We start from the raw sequence: 19488 nt of genomic DNA, 5'->3' as shown, positions 1-19488 counted from the left end.
GCTGTTTCTTGCAATAAATGCACAGTCTACCCTCTTAGCAAGATGCTTCATGGACATTCATGTTATGGTGTAATACAACAGATGAAATCTAGCTGCACTACCTGGCATATGGAGGCAGACAAGACTGCCTAACTACCACACTGTACAGTGCCAAGGACAACACCCTTCAGGACTAAATGTTTCAGAGTTTTGATGTTTGTTTACTTTTTCGAGGAGGTTTATTATTATTATTATTCCAGAAAAAGCAGCTACTTCAGAGGACAGAATTTAGTTTAGTGGAAAAATACACCTCTTTCTAAAATAACGTTGACAACATTTGGTTGACCTGTTCAGGTAGCTGTATTCTACCTCACTTTTCAGAACACATTCCCAGTGTAACTCTGGCTGCCTTCCCAGTACAAGGGCACAGTGCAGAGTCATCAGGCATCCGGATTTTTAGTAAGGAGTTCCTTGGCACTGTCAGAAATTGTTCAATTTACAATGCTGAACCAACAGAAAACAAACAGGTGAGGGAAGTCTAGGGGGGGAAGATGGGAGAGGATAGGATTTGCAAAGGCACTGTGCTACACTTTGATTGCCAAACATGTACATGTAACTCACCAATCACTGATTTTAAAGTGCACCAGGGATGAAAGAAGATAATTAAATAACAGAGCAAAAGAATGGGGCTTAAAACATCTGCAACATTTTCCTAGTAGGAGCATACAGAAAAGCAGACACCCAGTTTTACAAAAGGGGGTTGATGAAATCAACTTAGTATCAATAAAAAGGCACGCGCTGTCTAATGATTCCTTCACAACTTTTCTGAAAAGTTCTTGGGATTTCCGTAGGTTTCCTGTCTTTCTTCTAGGCAAATTATTTAACTTTTCTGTCTCCTATACCAATAATCTACAGAACATGGCCTAACAGTTCCTATTTCAGAGGGGATTTAGAGTCCTGAGGTAGTTTTTGTAGATTTCTTCAACATCCTCTAATTAATCAGTGATTAGAAGAGCAAATAACTAGCAGTTCACTTCCAAAGCAGACAGAACAAGGAATGCACATCATAAGAACTGTTCACATCACTGCTTCCCATCTTGGTATTTTTAGCATTCCAAAAAAAATGTCAATTTAAATAACCAATTGTCGTTACAAACAATACAGAAATGCCAACACTGATCATGTGAACTTCTGTCAAAAATTAGTGTTTGAATAAGGAGGCTCTTAGATTTAGCTTGTCTAGTACTTTGCAGTTTGATATGGATTGAAGAGAGTAGTTATATTTTCTTTAGCCCATGTTACCTGTAGGGAGAAAACCTGACAACTCTGGTAAATCACCAGCATAACACAATGCTCACAGTACTGGATACTATTGGCTTACATTGCATGTTCTGTGATTTAATCAGCTATGAGCACACAAAAGAACTTTTAAAGGAGGTGCTCCACACCAAAGAGGGATAAAAGTGATGTAGGTTTCATTCTCAGGTGAATGTTTTATGTTTGGTACAAAAGAAGAGATATTAGCGTCTTCTCAGCATAAGTCAGACAGAGCCTCTTGAAAATGCATTATCATCTTACACATTATGCATAAAAAGCAGGTAAACTGATTCATTGCACAAGCTCAATGCTCTTATCAGCAGTGAACATGCCTGAAGGAGAGGCACCGGGGTGAGACTCCCCAGATGGGGGTGGACCCCTGCCCGGTCGCTGTCGGGCAGAGAGAGGGGACTTAGTAGTTGAGGAGGAGTGGAGACAGGTCCCTGCTCGGCATTGCAGGAAACTCCCCCTGCTGCCTGCCCCACCTTCCCAGGTGCCCTTACACAACAGGTTTGAGGCCCTGGAGCTCGAGAGAGCGATGGAGGAGGGTGTGGCAGAAAAGTTAACCAGGAAGCCCAGGGCGAGGAAGTCTGCTCCATGCCTCAAGACTGCTCCCACCAAGAAGGAAAGAAGGGTGATCGTGGTGGGTGGCTCCCTTCTCAGAGGAACGGAGGGCCCTATCTGTCGGCCTGACCCTACCCGTAGGGAAGTCAGCTGCCTCCCTGGGGCTGGGGTCAGGGATGTTGCCAGAAAGCTTCCCAACCTGGTTCGCCCCTCCGATTACTACACGCTACTGATAGTCCAGGCTGGCAGTGATAACACTGATGAGAGAAGCCTGAAGGCTATCAAACGGGACTTTAGGGGGTTGGGACGGTTAGTGGATGGAGCGGGAGTACAGGTGGTGTTTTCGTCCATTCCTACAGTGGCAGGGAATGGTTCAGAGAGGACACGAAAAGCCCACCTGATAAACACGTGGCTCAGAGGCTGGTGCCAACACAGAAGTTTTGGGTTCTTTGACCACGGGGCGCTCTACTCGGCACCTGGCCTGATGGCTGCAGATGGGTCCCAACTGTCCGCAAGGGGAAAACGGATCCTGGCCCAGGAGCTGGCAGGGCTCATTGAGAGGGCTTTAAACTAGGTAAGAAGGGTGGCGGGGATGAAACAAAGCCTGTTGGAGGTATGCCAGGGGGAACAGTGGCAAGGCTGGGGGAGAAGGCTAAGGCCCAGCTGAAGTGCATCTACACTAATGCACGCAGCATGGGCAACAAGCAGGAGGAGCTGGAAGCCATTGCGCAGCACGCAGGCTATGACTTGGTTGCCATCACGGAAACGTGGTGGGACCACTCTCATGACTGGAGTGCTGCAATGTCTGGCTATAGGCTCTTCAGAAGGGACAGGCAGCATGGAAGGGGTGGTGGAGTGGCTCTCTATATTAGAGAGTGTTTTGACATCGTCGAACTTGAGGCTGGGAATGACAAGGTGGAGTCGCTATGGGTTAGGATCAGCAGAAAGGCCAACAAGGGAAGCATCCTGTTGGGGGTCTGTTACAGACTGCCAAACCAGGATGAGGGGACGGATGAGGAGTTCTACAGGCAGCTGGCGGAAGTTGCGAAATCGTCAGCACTTGTTCTTGTGGGGGACTTTAACTTCCCAGACATATCCTGGGAGCACAACACAGCCCAGAGAAAGCAGTCCAGGAGGTTTCTGGAGAACATGGAAGATAACTTCCTGATGCAGCTGGTTGGCGAGCCTACCAGGGGAGGTGCCCCGCTAGACCTTCTGTTCACTAACAGAGAAGGACTGGTGGGAGACGTGCTGGTCGGGGGCTGTCTTGGGCAGAGTGACCACAAAATGGTAGAGTTCTCGATACTCGGCGAAGTCAGGAAGGGGATCAGTAAAACTGCTGTCTTGGACTTCCATAGGGCTGACTTTGAGCTGTTCAAGACACTGGTTGGCAGAGTCCCTTGGGAGGCGGTACTGAAAGACAGAGGAGCCCAGGAGGGCTGCACGCTCTTCAAGAAAGAAATCTTAATGGCTCAGGAGCGGTCTGTCCCCACGTGCCCAAAGACGAGCCGGCGTGGAAGAAGACCGGCCTGGCTGAGCAGAGAGCTGTGGCTTGAGTTTAGGAAAAAAAAGAGGGTTTATAATCTTTGGAAAAGAGGGCGGGCCACTCAGGGGGACTACAAAGATGCTGTGAGGCGGTGCAGGGACAAAATCAGAAAGGCCAAAGCTCATCTGGAGCTCAATCTGGCCACTGTTGTTAAGGACAACAAAAAATGTTTTTATAAATACATCAACACAAAAAGGAGGACTAAGGAGAATCTCCACTCTCTACGGGATGTGGGGGGAAACTTAGTTACAAGAGATGAGGAAAAAGCTGAGGTGCTTAACGCCTTCTTTGCCTCAGTCTTTAACAGCAAAACCAGTTGTTCTCTGGACACCCAGTACCCTGAGCTGGTGGAAGGGGATGGGGAGCAGAATGTGGCCCCCACAATCCACAAGGAAATGGTTGGCGACCTGCTACAGCATTTGGATGTACGCAAGTCGATGGGGCCGGATGGGATTCATCCGAGGGTGCTGAGGGAACTGGCGGAGGAGCTGGCCAAGCTGCTTTCCATCATTTATCGGCAGTCCTGGCTATCGGGGGAGGTCCCACTTGACTGGCGGCTAGCAAACGTGACACCCATCTACAAGAAGGGCCGGAGGGTAGACCCGGGGAACTATAGGCCTGTTAGTTTAACATCAGTGCCAGGGAAGCTCATGGAGCAGATTATCTTGGGTGTCATCATGCGGCAGTTGCAGGGCAAGCAGGCGATCAGGCCTAGTCAGCATGGGTTTACGAAGGGCAGGTCCTGCTTGACGAACCTGATCTCCTTCTATGACAAGGTGACATGCTTAGTGGATGAGGGAAAGGCTGTGGACGTGGTCTACCTTGACTTCAGTAAGGCATTTGACACCGTCCCCCACAGCATTCTCCTCAGGAAACTGGCTGCTCATGGCTTGGACTGGCGTACACTTTGTTGGGTTAAGAGCTGGCTGGATGGCCGGGCCCAGAGAGTTGTGGTGAATGGAGTCAAATCCAGTTGGAGGCCGGTCACTAGTGGAGTCCCCTAGGGCTCGGTACTGGGACCAGTCCTCTTTAACATCTTCATTGATGAACTGGACGAGGGGATCGGGTGCGCCCTCAGCAAGTTTGCAGATGACACCAAGTTAGGTGCGTGTGTCAATCTGCTCGAGGGTAGGAAGGCTCTGCAGGAGGATCTGGAGAGGCTGGACTGATGGGCCGAGGCCAACGGTATGAAGTTCAGCAAGGCCAAGTGCCGGGTCCTGCACCTGGGGCACAACAACCCCAAACAGCGCTACAGGCTGGGAGATGTGTGGTTAGAAAGCTGCCTGGCAGAGAAGGACCTGGGAGTATTGGTTGACAGTTGGCTGAATATGAGCCAGCAGTGTGCTCAGGTGGCCAAGAAGGCCAGCAGCATCCTGGCTTGCATAAGAAACAGCGTGGCCAGCAGGTCCAGGGAAGTGATTGTCCCCCTGTACTCGGCTCTGGTGAGACCGCACCTCGAGTACTGTGTTCAGTTTTGGGCCCCTCGTTACAAGAAGGACATGGAGGTGCTCGAGCGAGTCCAGAGAAGGGCAACGAAGCTGGTGAAGGGTCTGGAGAACAAGTCATACGAGGAGCGGCTGAGGGAGCTGGGACTGTTTAGCCTGGAGAAGAGGAGGCTCAGGTGTGACCTTATTGCACTCTACGGGTACCTGAAGGGAGGCTGTAGCGAGGTGGGGGTTGGTCTATTCTCCCACGTGCCTGGTGACAGGACGAGGGGGAATGGGTTTAAAGTTGCGCCAGGGGAGGTTTAGGTTGGATATTAGGAAGAACTTCTTTACTGAATGGGTTATTAGTCACTGGAATAGGCTGCCCAGGGAAATGGTTGAGTCACCATCCCTGGAGGTCTTTAAAAGACATTTAGATGTAGAGCTTAGGGATATGGTTTAGTGGAGGACTTGTTAGTGTTAGGTCAGAGGTTGGACTCGGTGATCTTGGAGGTCTCTTCCAACCTAGACTATTCTGTGATTCTGTGAACATAGTTCAGAGAACAGTGAACTCCAACAGCACATGATGCCTTGCTTCCTGTTATAGTCAATACCTTTTTTTTTTTTTTTTTTTTCTGCATTTCTTGACTCCTGGGAGATGCAAGGAGCTGAACTCTTACAGAGTTATCATCCTGTTCACCTGTGCATGACTGGCAGGTTTGCTTTGCCGTCCCAGCACTTGACCCATTCCACTGAAAATAACACAAGTCTTCCAATATATTGATGGGATTTGGGTAGTTTGACTATAATACAGTTTAAACAGGAGAGAAGTTAGCTAAACAAAAAGAAAACTAAAAGAGAGAGGATACTGAAAGAAATGGCGTTAGTGAGCCAGGGAATTCAGGAGACAGAGAACTATAGATTTTGCGTTGTGCTAACTCTCCCACACCTTTCATTTCTTCTTTGATATAGTCTCCTCCACTTCATTCCCACTTGGCTATCTGTCTGTCTTCCTCCATCTCCTGCTGTTTAGCTGATACATCCTTGTCTCACTCCCTTCTTTTGCGGCTCTTGTTAAAACTATCTCACAGTGCTACCGCAGCGTTTCTGCTGTGAAAGCATTCACTGTGTGTGTGACTGTCTTTTGTCCTGTCCTCTGCCCTATGTCTACCTTGTTTACTTAGGCTGTAAATTTTCCAAGTTTATTCAAGCTCTAGCATGATCTGGCCACTTTATTGACTGGTGCTCAAGTACCAAAAAAAAAAAAAAAAAAAAAAAAAAAATCAAAGTACCATCAAGACCAGTAACAACAACAATTTCACTACCCAAAAGCTACTAGGATGCAAACCTTAGCAAAGCATGCAACTCTTAGGCTTGAAAATATACAATGTTATTAAATGCAAGCATCTTCCTTCTCATTTCCATAAACTCCTAAATTATTTCAGAATATCTCAGAGCAACCTCAATGAACTCATTAAATCCATAGTATACATACTATATACGGTAGGGTATAAAGGAACAGGAGCTATATATGAACAGCTATTCAGCATTTATATCTTGAATCCCTACTGGTTTATAGCCAAAAACACATTGTGGTGTCAGCCTCTAGAGAGCTCCTGCTGGATTACATCTCTGAGATTTGTCATGAATAGCAAAAAAGAGAAATAGTGCCCACAATATTGTCTGTGGGTGATTTCTCCACATAGTGAAAAAGAACTGAGAGGTCAATAGTCACTACAGTAGGTATGAAAGATGCTGAGCATCTCTACACAGCATTCAAAATGGGACAGGAATTCATTGTATCCCTAATGGCACGAGAAAGACATATCATGAGAAATTCAAAGTATGGCGTACTTAAAACAGAGTCCACTTGTGCACATTTGTGAATGCAAGCTTTTTCCAGTACATTCTGGCTTAATATTCTTCCCAGATCTTTCTCACCTGATGTTTCAGTCAACTTGATGCTAGAGGCCTTTAAAAAACATGACAGCTCTTTTATTTAGTATAGTCTTACTATATCCAGAGCAGACAGTATAAACAGAATATTGGTTCTCTTCCAATGCTATTGAATGATTGAGTGTGAAAGCCCCCTTTGCATATTTTCTCTCTATTTTTTTTTTTTTTTTCTCTTTTTAATGTACTGTTTCCAGTGTGTTTTCCCATTCGTGCGTATAGCTTTCCTGTCTTGTCAGCACTGCCAGTCAGTTAGGAGCTGAGCTACAGGCTGTGTACCATACTTGCTGTCACACAGGTGTGGAGAGATTTTTGATCTGACTTACAAATTCCTTGATCCTCCTCTCAAGCTAGCTGCCTGTCATGCTGCTGCAGGGTGTTTCAAACAGCTGCTCTTTCCAATACACACTTTTTTACATCTCCAGTTTATTTCTTACACAATTCTTTTCTCCCTTTAGTTTCATCCCCTCCATACCAAAAGGCATTGGCAATGGAGCCATGAAGAAGCAACTACCACACTATTAAACTATTTCAGATCCTGGTTCATTGAGAAGTTATCTACACGTCCTAGTTGAACATGACTGCCTAAATGATAAACTGTGCTGTTTTTATTACTGCTCAAGCACTATGTGCAACTTACACATGTGACTTGTTGGTTACTTATCAGTTAATGTTTTCTAGAACACTGGGGGCTTTTTTTTTTTTTTTTTTTTTTTTAATGTATGTCGGCTTGGTCATGGACACTTAAATTTGGAACCTACTACAGGACAGCCTCTGCACAACACTAAGAATTCAGCCACAGATTTTGACATCTGGCAATCTGCTATTGCTCCTGAGAGTTGTGAGATGTTTTCCTTTGAGTTTTAACAAACGCAATCCATTGTATATGGCTAATGAGTTGGTTTACTAGCATATTCAATCTCAGCTTAAGCAAAGCAGCAGAAGGTAATGATTATTGAACAAAATTTGGTTTTCTTTCTGAATCAAACCTAAACCAATGTCCCAGAAAATTATAAAGTGCAGTATTTTTCTTTTAGAAGGCAATTGAGCTATAAAACTAATGTAGAGTATGTAGAGACTTCATCATTTTGTTGAGTACAAGTATGAAATGGGTCTCAGTTTGTGCTTAGGAACCCAGTAGGGGCCTGCAATAAACCATACTTGGCTTTACTTAACTCTGCAGCTTGGGATATACTGAAACACTACTACACTTTCATATTCTATACCGTTTTTTCATGTATTTGTTTCCATCTTGACAGCTTTGAGGAACAGGGCTACAGCTGCTTTAGCAGAGTGAATCTGTCCTGCAGCTCAAACACAGTTACAAGGACTTCAGACAATACAGTATTGCTTATACCTCATGTTTCTTACCTATAAAAGGAAGATTGCTGCCTCAGATTTCAGATACATTTAAAACTTTTATAAAGCAAGAGTGGCATGTCTTTGCTTCAAGTTCTACGACATCCTAAGCAGTCACCATTTAGAATGACATTTATTAAAGACCTTAAATGTGAAAAGCTGAAGAAAAAAAAAAAAAACAAAGAACTTCTAACAATTTTGATATTTTACTAAAAAAAAACTTGCTGTTGCACATTTATTTGGGTAAATTACATTTTCACATCTAATCCTAAGCTTTCACCTAATGTTGTTTTTAATGATTTTATAATTATTGCTTACCCTTACAGCTGAAGTTAAGACAGTTTTCACTTAAATCAGTTTTATACCAGTGTAACTTTACTAGTCTTAATCGTGACAAATCACAGGTGCATGAGAGATGCAAGATCAGGCCTAAGAGAGATTATTTTAAATTTATATCAGATGTTGTCACCTGTTGTAACTTGGCTGGAGGGAAAACGAAAAGTCCTTCCATCCTAGAGCAATGGAGGAAGCAAAAGTGAGGTGTCCTTTACACTGACTGCTGTAGCAAATAAAAATTCCTGAAACCAAAGTACAGCAATTTCTGTGGATTTTAGACACTTTTAAAAGCTTACGCACTTCTAACAGGGAACAATGAGATTTAAAATGCTTTGTTAAGCCTTTTTTTTTTCCTGGATACATTCTGTATCCTACATTCTGTGAAAGATAATTGATCAAAATGCAACATATGAATGTATAAATGAATTAGGTTCTATTACGCTTCGGTCATACCGAGTGCAGTTTTAGGAAAAAGCATCCAGAATCTCTGTATGTTTGTCCAGATAAAACTTTTGCTGTCTGAAATGTTTTCTTATTATGTTATCTAAAAGCACATGAACTGATTTCCTTAAAATATATTTAACATATTCCTCTACTTTCCAATCATATTAGGATTCCAATGAAAAAGGACAAATAGAATGATATTCCAGTGAATGGGATGCCTGTACTCAGGGTAGCTATGGCAAGTATATTGAAAGTAATGGAGTAATTTATCTGGTTACATCACCATGAATAAGCTTTCATAGATGAGATGAGAAACCCTGTGCTTCATGAATTCTGGAATGGTGCTGACAATACTTAATTATTTAAAGTCACCCTTCCACATTAATCTAAACATGAATAGATTATTGTTCTTCTTTAGAAAAAGCACCTTTGTCCTCTAACGTGTGTTGCAGAAATTCTGAGTCACAATAGCCTTCTTGCCCTGAGTCCCACAAGGCATCAACACCAGTGATGGGAATAAAGTTCAGAAACCCAGCCTGTAGACTTCTCCTGCACTGGCTGGGGGTTGTGCTTCCTCCCAGGGAGTCCTAACACATTACTCTACTGCTATGAAATCCCACTGAACTAAGAAAATAGGTATGGAATAACAATAAATCATGGAAAGTGGGAAAGAAAAAAAAAAGAACAAAGGCGTTTTTTTTAGTCCTCAGAACAAGAAGGAATTGGGTAGTTTGATGCCAGGTTACAGGACTCCTATGCTGCTACTGCAAAATTTTCAAGGCTTTAAACATATAATCAAGTTTACAAGGTACTATGTATCAGCACAAGCACAGCAAGTCATTTCATAAGAATACTGAGCCCATTACAAATGTAAGACAGTTTGACTTTGCATGTTTTTCTTTCCTCTGAGACTAGACTGTTGCACTTGTGCAAAAGAGATGCAGTTTCTGTGACTTGGTTTGTAGCACAGTAATTTGCTGGATTGTAGTAGCTTGACTTTATACATCAAAATCCCTAACTCTGCTAAGAATATAAGTCTAATAGAATAAGTAATTCTGTACTTTTTTACAATACTGGCACTGCATCAGGACTCCCTCCAAGTCCCCAAGAGCTGGCAGGCTGGGAGTGGGCAAGTCATAGGGAAGGGACATCACCAGGGCAGCTGACCTAAACTGACCAAAGGAATATCTGATGCCATATGTTGTCACACTCAGCAATAAAAGGTGGGAAAGGGGAAGAAGGGGGGGGCCCTCTTGTTGTGGAAACAGCTCTCCTCCCAAACAACGGCAACGCGTATTGAGGCCCTGCTTCCCAGGATGTGGCTGAACATCGCTCATTGATGGGAATTAGAGAGTAACTGCTTTCTCTGTCTGTGCTTCCATGTGGCTTATGCTTTTTTTTCCCTCTTTTTTTTTTCGCTTTTTTTTTTTTTTTTTTTTTTTTTTTTCCTCTCTTCCTTTTCCCTTTAATTAAATCATTCTTATCTCTAACCTTGAAATCTTTGTGTTGTATTTTCTCCCCCTTCTTCTTTCAGGAGGGGGGTGAGAGAGCGGCCGTGGTAGAACTTGGCTGCCCACCTGAGTAAAACCACCACACTAGCTCACTAGCTATATAAAAATAAATACTGGCAGTGAACAATTAGCATATATAAGACCATTAATATAACTATGTTCGTTCAAGGCATGAAATTTTAAACAGCAAAAGTATTCCTAGCCACAGAGCTCATGAAACATCTGGCTTGTGAGCAAACACCTGTTGTGCTTTAGGGGGCATAACAGGCATGTAGCTAAACACTGTCTATTTTGGTGCTTTTATGTCCGGTTCAGATTTTTAATGAACTTTGATATTACTGGCAGCTTAAGGATGTGCCCAGAGGCTTTGCTAAACTGGGGCTTTTAGCTTATCAGCGTATTAACGAAAAACATGCTGTAACCCCCTCACCTGACTCAGTCACAACCACAGTGTATGATTCTAATCTCCACATTTATTAAACACATGTTCCTTCTGGAGCTGGAGATGATACAGTAACAGCTATTTTATTCTTATTTCTTTTCAAGTCACAAGGAAACATAAATGTGTCTCCAGTGTAATTTACAGCTTTCACATTGACTTTTGTAATTAAGATAAACAATTCCCTATATCTTTCACAATTCACACTCCCTCCCATTCTTGCTCTCTCTCTGTTGTTATGATCATTAATGTGAGTAAACTAGGCAAAGGGAAATTAAGTTTTATGCAAAAATAAATGAGGTAAGTTGTACTGGGCATAGTCTCCTCCCAAAAGATGCAGAGATTAAACATAAGAAATCAGCAGACCTATAACAAAGATGGTGAAATAGAGCAAATACTGGGAAACCAGGGTATGCCCTGACTTTAATGTCAGCCTGGCCTCTGGTTGGTACAAAATTTATGTTTCTCTGTAGATCATTAATCTTTCTTGTCCACGGGAAATAATGAGAACACTTCTAGACTGCAAGCAATGTGCCATTTGGGACACAAGGATAATATTAAAAACCCCTACCAAGATGGTATAACACACCTGGCAAACCACTGAGACAAGCACAGCACATTTATCACACTGCAGCTGACAGTCATAAAGACGATACCTCATATCATAAGATACCTTGGCTGGTTAGTGCAAAAAGGGACACGTTTCTTCCTCTGTTCAACCCCTGAGAAAATATCCAATGCTATTTCTCAAATCTGAAGCTACCATATCACCTGAATGTGCTCATGAGCTCAAAGCACCAGCCTTGCTGAAGGCTGAGGAAGGCAAGCTGCTCCACATCGAGGGCATGTCTTAGACCTGGTACAGCCCCTTCCACTCTGAACTCATCCTGACTCCAAGTGTATCCTAAGCACCTTGCAGTACTTCTCCCCGGGCATTTGAAAACAGGAGGGAAAAAGTGGTAGCTAGCAAACTGAAGAACCTTGTGGCTGATTTAGAGTAGCTGAGTCCTTGAAGAGACAAGGGGTTTGTGTGACTGCACATGCATTTTTCAGAGACAGAAAAGTAATCCCACTGCAATTAATGGATCTTATTGTGCTCAAAGTCAACAAGCTTGCAGAGTGTTTTGGTGATTCAGCACCTCTGTGTTTGGATTGCAGTGCTAGATGCGTGTTATTCCTTTGTCCACTTCAGTCTTGTTTATCAGCATAGGTAAAGACATAATCTAGCACTAGGCACAATTCTAGCTGAACAGATTTGGTGGAAGTATTTTGGTATTTTTGCATTCCCAAAGTTTCTGTAGAGGCACTTACAAGTGATACAGATGAAAGCAAGTAAACATAGATATTTTTAAAAAAGCCATTTACTTTCTTATCACACAATGTTTACTATTTGCAGTTCAGTCACCTCTGACAACTGAAATAGATCATTCCATCTCATTTCCTTATTTCCTTCCTCCAGCATACCCACCCAATGTATTTGAGTGGGGGATCATGACACAGCAGTTTAATGTTTGTTTTTATTGCAAATAAATACTTTATTTTTCAAAGCTCACAAAGCATCTGTTTGTAAAGTACTTTGCAATCACTACCAGTCTATTTGGTGTTTTTTTATTTTTTATTTTTTTTTTCAGTTCTCTAAATAATGTGAAGATATTGCTTCAAATTAAATGTCCATGTTTTACTTGACATTTTCCTTGTAAATAAGTTAACAAATATATTATTCCCATGCTTATTTATTAAGTGCATGCAGCAGTCAACCTTCAAGTCCACTCCCCCAGTCCTTCCTACAAACTAGAAATCTTCTTTGCCATAAAAATTCACCTATTTCCCTCAATAAATCTATTCCTTATAAAAAACTTTTGCCTTTAGAGTCTCATTTAAAAAAAAAAATTATTTCATTAGTTTCCATCTCAGATAACTAAATTTTCTTTTATTACAACGGGGAATTTTTATAATGTGCAAATTGAAATAATGATTGTATCACAGCACTCTGCAAGTGGTTTTCATTAAGCCTCCAGCTACTACTCCTTGCCCTGTTGGATATCTTTGTGTCAGGGTTACTTTATGCTGGACAGAAATGTGAACAATTTATGTTGAGAAGGATAAATAGAAACCTGTTAGATAACAACCTTTAAAATACACTGGCTGATGGAGCTTAATTGCGTGTCGTTGTCATGATCAAAATACTTCGATTGCTTATAACTTAACACTCCTGCTAAAAAGTGGACCTGTGAATATATTCTGGAGTTTCACATTTCTAGAAATCAAAATTCCTACTTGTCATTACAATTCTGTGTAAACAGGCACACAGTGCCAGAAATACATTTACATTTTTGAAATGCTAGACTACAAAGTTTTGCTTTTTTGTAAACAAGGTGACTAAATTCATACTCTACGTTCATGTAGGTTTTTCTGGCTAATTTTAGTGACTTAAAATAGCTCAGAACCATTTGTGTGGCTTGCTGAAATTTACAGCATGCTTATATTGTTGATCACCAGACTCATCTTGCTACTTTGTCATTCTGTATTGCCTATAGGTAAATGAGTTTGCTAGCATATATTCCCATTGCTGCCAGGGTCACTAGAAGTCTGAATAAACACATGAAGAGTCCACTTCATTGCAAAGATTTCTTTTCTGTTGTTTTCTTTTCTCCCTTTCCACTCAAACTTGTCTTCCATGTCTGACATGTATAGAAAAGGGAGAGCTGCTTATTCTAGTCAAAATCAGCAGCAGACAAGGACCACAGTTCTGCAGTGATTCCATATTTCTGCTGCTAATGCTCAGGCAACAGAGAAGCAGTTTTCTAATCCACCCCATATACAGTACAGAACCAAAGAAAAATGATGTGTCAGTATAGTATCAGCCACCATGTCTGCAATGAAGCAATACATTACATGACTGGCAAAACAACAACAACAACAACCAAACAACAACAACAACAACAAAAACACAACAACATAACTTCCAGAAGCAACAAGCTGTTCATTTTAAGCAGTTCATTTTGATTTAAGGTATCACCCTCTCTAAGGTAAAAGACAGGTGAACTATTACGCAATAAACAGATGAGAAGTTTTTGAGTCTTTAAAGTCAAAAGCATAAAGTTGCCATTTGAAAATCTCTTCTCTGCCTGACCCAAGAACCTGCTGTTTGAACCATGTATAATTTCTACTTCATACGAAAGCCTTTTCCTTTGCCTTATTTATGGCTGTGCTACAAGTTTGGGTAGCAGAGGAATTGACCAAAAAAATGATTTTTTGTAACCCTCTCAAAGCACTTTCTGCTTGAACTGATTTCTAGAGACTTACCAATGGAGCGATGAATACAGGTGTGCTGGTTATCACTCAGAAAAAAGCCTTCTTTGCACTGACATTCGTAGCTGCCCATAGTATTTACACATATCTGCTGGCACCCTCCATTGTTATCCTGACACTCATCGACATCTAGGAGAGAAGGAAAAAGAAATGCAAGGTAATATAAAAATTCAGAACACACGTATAGAAGAGCAGGGAATCCATAAAAAGGCATACTGCAAATTAAGTTAATCACAACTACCTGGCCTCCATCATCGTTAATCTAAATTAATCCATCAAATTCTTTTTTCTGCATCCCAGGTTTATAGTCAAGATAACAATAAATAAATAAATAAAAACAGCTCAGAGGAGTCCAGCAAAGTCTCCATGCATTTTTGAGCTGCAAATTTATTTCCAATCTGCATTAAATATTCTAAATGTTAATGTTCTAGAAAGGCTGCGACCTCACCTGCCAAGTGCGGTGTTGCACTCTGTCATTCTGCTTGGAAAGACATACTTTAGGCCTACAGAATTTCTAGCAGGGGTAGCAGGCAAACACAAAGGGCATTACTAGGTAAAAAGAGTCTTTATAGAGCTCTGGTCTTGAATAGAACAGCATGTTTCAATTACTAGAGTCATAACCCCCTACTTTGTCTGTTTGTTTAATGTTGGTTAATGAAAAGAAGGCTTCTTAAATCTAGATGTTACATGTCTGTATTGTCATTTTAATAGGCAAATATATAAAACCACAAAGGCAGCATTAGCTACTGGCTGTTTTGAGGGTCGCTGCCTACCCCATCCTCCCCCCTCCTCCCACTTGCCACCTGAGAAATCCATGTTTTGCTTTTTTTTTTTTTTTTTTTTCTTTATAGACACACTGCCACCAGTTAGTTATTCCACCATAAGTGCCAACATGTCAGCAAACAATTTGGTGTTATGTTTTATTTTCATTTTATTTTCTGAAAGGGGAAAAAAAACAAATGCCAAAGCTAAAACAAATAAATAAACAAACAGAAAAACAGATTCACAACATTGAAAACCTCAGAAAAGCTAGCACAGCTCCTTCAGAAATTAATTCCTGCAGGACTAGTCACAATACACTAAAGTAAAACCAAGCTGCTTTTGCTAGTACTCTTCCAGGCAAGGCCAGGAAGCTCAGAAAAGCTGGAGAAACTTAGCTGGTAACTAATGCAGGAACTTAACCTAGCAGCTTGTTCAACTAAGCCTGCTATTGCAGTTTGTGCTGCTCACAGTTCACGTAGATGACAGAAACTCAAGCACTTTTTCACAGAGAAAGAAAGCTCTAGGGTAATTACAGTAATACCCAAGGAAACCAGGCTGTCTACTCCTGTCTTGAACTTCAATGCAAGTATATAGACAGTCCTTTTCCTTTATTTTGTTTCATTTAATTTAAGTACTACTGCCTTACATTTCCTGTGTCAACATCCTCCCTGCGCACAGTTCTTAGCCTTTTCCAGATCCAAACCTATTTCATAACCCCATCAGAGTAGTTTGGGAGAGCCTAAGAAAAGTGAAGACTTTCCTTGCTTACTGTAGTATGAGAATGAAAGATAAATAGGACAACTCTGTGAGAACTTTCATCTGTAAATCAGCAGGCCTTGCTGCCCTATTAGTGCCAACGCAAGCTTGTTCCTTCAAAGCAACATTCTGCAATCTAGATTCACCTATCTGGAAGATTAGTTGAACACTTCCTGAAGGAAAAGTCTCAGTTGGTAATTGTACAAACCCTAAAATTTTGCTACAAAGCATGCAGCCTTCCAAGAATTCTGTTTACAGTATCACAAAGCAAGTTGAACAATTGCCTTCCAGCTCTGATGAATAACCTGAAACAAATGCAATGATTTTATAAACATTATTGTCTGCTCTTGATAGTAAAGGCTGGTGATTTACCACTTCTGTAAAAAGTCAGTTCAATTTACCACCAACCCTCAAATCCTTATGCTGGAATAAAAGTTACAATGCTTTATGAGAAATTTCTTCCAATTGTTTTCACTTACTTGCCTCAAAATGATTTTAATGTGCATTTATGAAGAGGAGCAGTTGAAGAAAGGGGGCAGCTGGGATCTAGGACTACCATATCTGTATCTCCATAGTACATGCCTTCCAATAAATGTTGGCCTGGTGGTGCAGGATTAACACTGGCTCTTCTTAGGCTTCAATCCTACATTAGGATTAGGGTTTTTGGAGCACTTTATATTACAGCAGTCTTACAAGACTTTATACAGTATTACAGTATTACAGTATTACATAATATCCACCATATCAAGCAATCTATTGGGCATGGCTGCCTACAAAATATCTATTGAATTATTTACGCAGCAAACTTTTTTTCCAATTGTATCAGTTTGTGGTCAGTCCATTACTAACCCCGTTTAGAGAATGGCGCAAAAAAGTCTTCTGAAGTTAGGAAAGACAACCCCATTGACTCAAATGAACTCAAGTTGTGGTAGATTTGGCAGAAAAAATCCTTCAAAAAAAAAACCAAAAAAACTATTTGAATTTCTTCAAAACTTAGAAATGAAAGAGCTGCCAAAGATGCTTTTTCTTTCTTTCATTCTTTGTGCAACTCCAGTTCAATGAAGTTCAAGTTGCCCAGCTGAACATGTAAACACCGCTAATGCAGCAAATGTGAGATTGCATTTTGGACCAGATTTTCTAGAGATTAAGTTCCACATAAACACTAAAATAACAAGCCAGTTTTTCAATAAAGCTCCTCTGGTTCCAGTTTTGGAGGCTCTGCATGTGCCTCTGTCTGTTGACTGTTTTGAAAAACTGAGGATGGATCCTCAGCAGCTTTTAATGTCACTTTGTATGACAATTTCCACCTGTTGGACACCTGCACTCCAAGGCCTGACACTAATACAGGAAAAAAGTCACTTCTGTTGATGCAAAATCCTTTCTCTCGAACATCTGCTTTAAGCCCCACTAAAACCCATTTTAAAATCTTTTAAAACAAGCACAAATACAAAGCTCACTTTCTTTATTTCTCCTTATAAAAAGTGTGGTTTTAAGCAGGTATGTCTTCTTTGGCTACCTTTTGCACAAAATCCACTAACACTGGTCATCTTATTGAGGACAAAGGTTACCTCCTTGAGGATAGCATCCCGAAGGCAGGGGGTACAGGTCTCTCTCTTCCCTAAAACTGATATATGGAAACTCAAATCCACTTCCTAGGCTATTTATCAGACAAAAGTTCTTCCATCCAGGTTAGGCTCACCACCTGACAGTGGGGTAATTCCATATCAGTTCATAGCTGAACCTCAAAATCCTACTGCTGATCCCAAAGGGGAACCTGGATCAAGGCTTCTGCAAACACGTGTTATCTAGACTCAAAAAAAAGATGGAAAAAGGTTCTCACCTGAGCTGAGCTCAGATTGTTTTCCCACATCTGCCCCAACCCCTGTCCTCAAATAGAGGAGAAAAAATAGTGAATGTATTAAGCCATTCTCTGTAACATTCCTCACAAAGAACTGTCCTGTGATTGTGTCCACCAAAGGCAATCATTGGTAATCATTGAAAGTATCTAGAAATAGATGCTCAGTTTCCACAGCCCTTAACTACTCCTTACTAACATATGTAAATAGATAAAATGACTATCAGCACAATGGCTACAATCACATATACAGGGGTTAGACTAGTGTGAGAAACCTGTTTTTCCAAGGAGATTGGGACCTGAACTTCAAATTGGCTAGCCATCATCAAAGAATAAGGGAAAATCCAGCTTAGGGAGGGGCTGGGAAAAAAGTGTGTTTCAAATAAGAGGGAGAGATAATGGATGCATCTATACATATACATACATATATAGAGAGATACATCTATATATTAGAAGCATGATGCAAATTAATGCATACCTGAATTTGCATAAGACCTCTAGCTTTTTGGCCCACTGCCTTCACATAATCAAACTGGTGTTCTGTATCTTGGTAATACGAGATCCTCTAAGAGAGCGGTAGTGTGGAACAGTATCAAAGAGTAGGAGCCATTACAGATGATAAAGATGGATGTTTTATTTATTACATAAACAAATGCTTTCAGTTTCTCATTTAATTTATCTGATGAAGTTTTCAAACAAGCTCCACCGGTATTTCATCTTAATCTGGCTCAGAACTTCCTTCAGTATCTGCCCTAAAGAAGCTATCCTGACCATGTGTCCTGTTTGGATATGAGGGAGAAAGGTCTGCTAAGGGTACCTGAAACCAAAACCACAAGCAGGAAGACACGAATGTGGAAATGGTATACAGAGTCAAATGACAAGAACAGTATGTTCACTGTCCAATTCCTCCCATGATCTTCTCTTCCTTCCTTCTGGCATTTTTCTTTCACATGAGCATTCTTGTAAGCACTCAAGCCCCTCAGAAATCTGAGTCATCCTTGAAGTATCCAAAGCATTTAGGAGTGTCAGAACAATTCACTTAGCATTGCATTAACATTCTTTGGAGACTTTTCAAAACAGGACTTTGACTCATGATCCAGGGAACCAATCCTATACATTTTACTCTAAGCTATTCTTTAAAACTTATTGAAGATTTTTCTAAGCGGCCTATTTTACCCATTGTAGAACACTGACAGAGAGATGAACTCTGACAGCATTACTGCAGACTTTTCTCAGAAGTTAGCAACTTAATACCACTAAGGATATACTGTATATGTAAAAGAAATTATCAGCAATGTCAAGCTCAGAAAATACAAATATGCAATTTTGGAATTAAGAAAATCATAATCTGAATATTTCTAACCAAAAAAGGGTGAAAATCTCAAAAATCACATTCCTTGATTTACCATAGTAGTAGTTGTTATAATACAAAAAGAACATCTAGCCCAACATCCTATCTCTCACTTTGCCTTGTAGTAGATACTCAGGAAAGACTATACAGATGGAACAGAATCATTACTGACATGCCCTCCTGCTTCCTGTGATCATATACCTATTAGCCTTCCTAAACCACTAGCCATGCCATTGTCACTGGTGGACCTTTCCTGTATTAATTTTTCCAATCTGCATCATGATGGTGCAATTTAATTGAGTTTAAAAAAGACTTCTTTTTGTTTCAAACATATTGTTTCATAGTCTGAATGAATGTCCCCTAATGCCATTATTGTAATATACAGTTAATATTCATTCTCTACTTGCCTTTTTTGTATGTTTCTTGATCTTACTGATCCCCCTCAGCCTTGTATGGTCTACCTTGTCTATTTCAAGCTACAAAGCACAGCTATATACAAATATTATTACAGAGATCATTCAAATGACTTCAGCACATCGTGTTTAAAACAAGTGCCCATTTCTAGAAATTAATGTTAATG

The 19488-nt window shown here is 41.0% G+C and overlaps 1 protein-coding gene across 1 annotated transcript in view; it reads right to left on the bottom strand.

Annotated features, from left to right (window-relative positions):
• The window catches only part of SCUBE1 (signal peptide, CUB domain and EGF like domain containing 1), a 206042-nt gene that overhangs the window by 136598 nt on the left and 49956 nt on the right, over positions 1-19488 (bottom strand). Inside the window, exon 4 of the mRNA XM_035315412.1 lies at positions 14179-14313. Within this exon, the coding sequence (XP_035171303.1) occupies positions 14179-14313 (135 nt within the window). The remainder of the gene's footprint in view (positions 1-14178; positions 14314-19488) is intronic.

The sequence above is a fragment of the Oxyura jamaicensis genome, chromosome 1 (genome assembly GCF_011077185.1).
Source record: "Oxyura jamaicensis isolate SHBP4307 breed ruddy duck chromosome 1, BPBGC_Ojam_1.0, whole genome shotgun sequence".
Taxonomy (NCBI): Eukaryota; Metazoa; Chordata; class Aves; order Anseriformes; family Anatidae; genus Oxyura; species Oxyura jamaicensis.
Note: the sequence above shows the minus strand (reverse complement) of the source record. Positions and strands in the feature narration are given on the sequence as shown.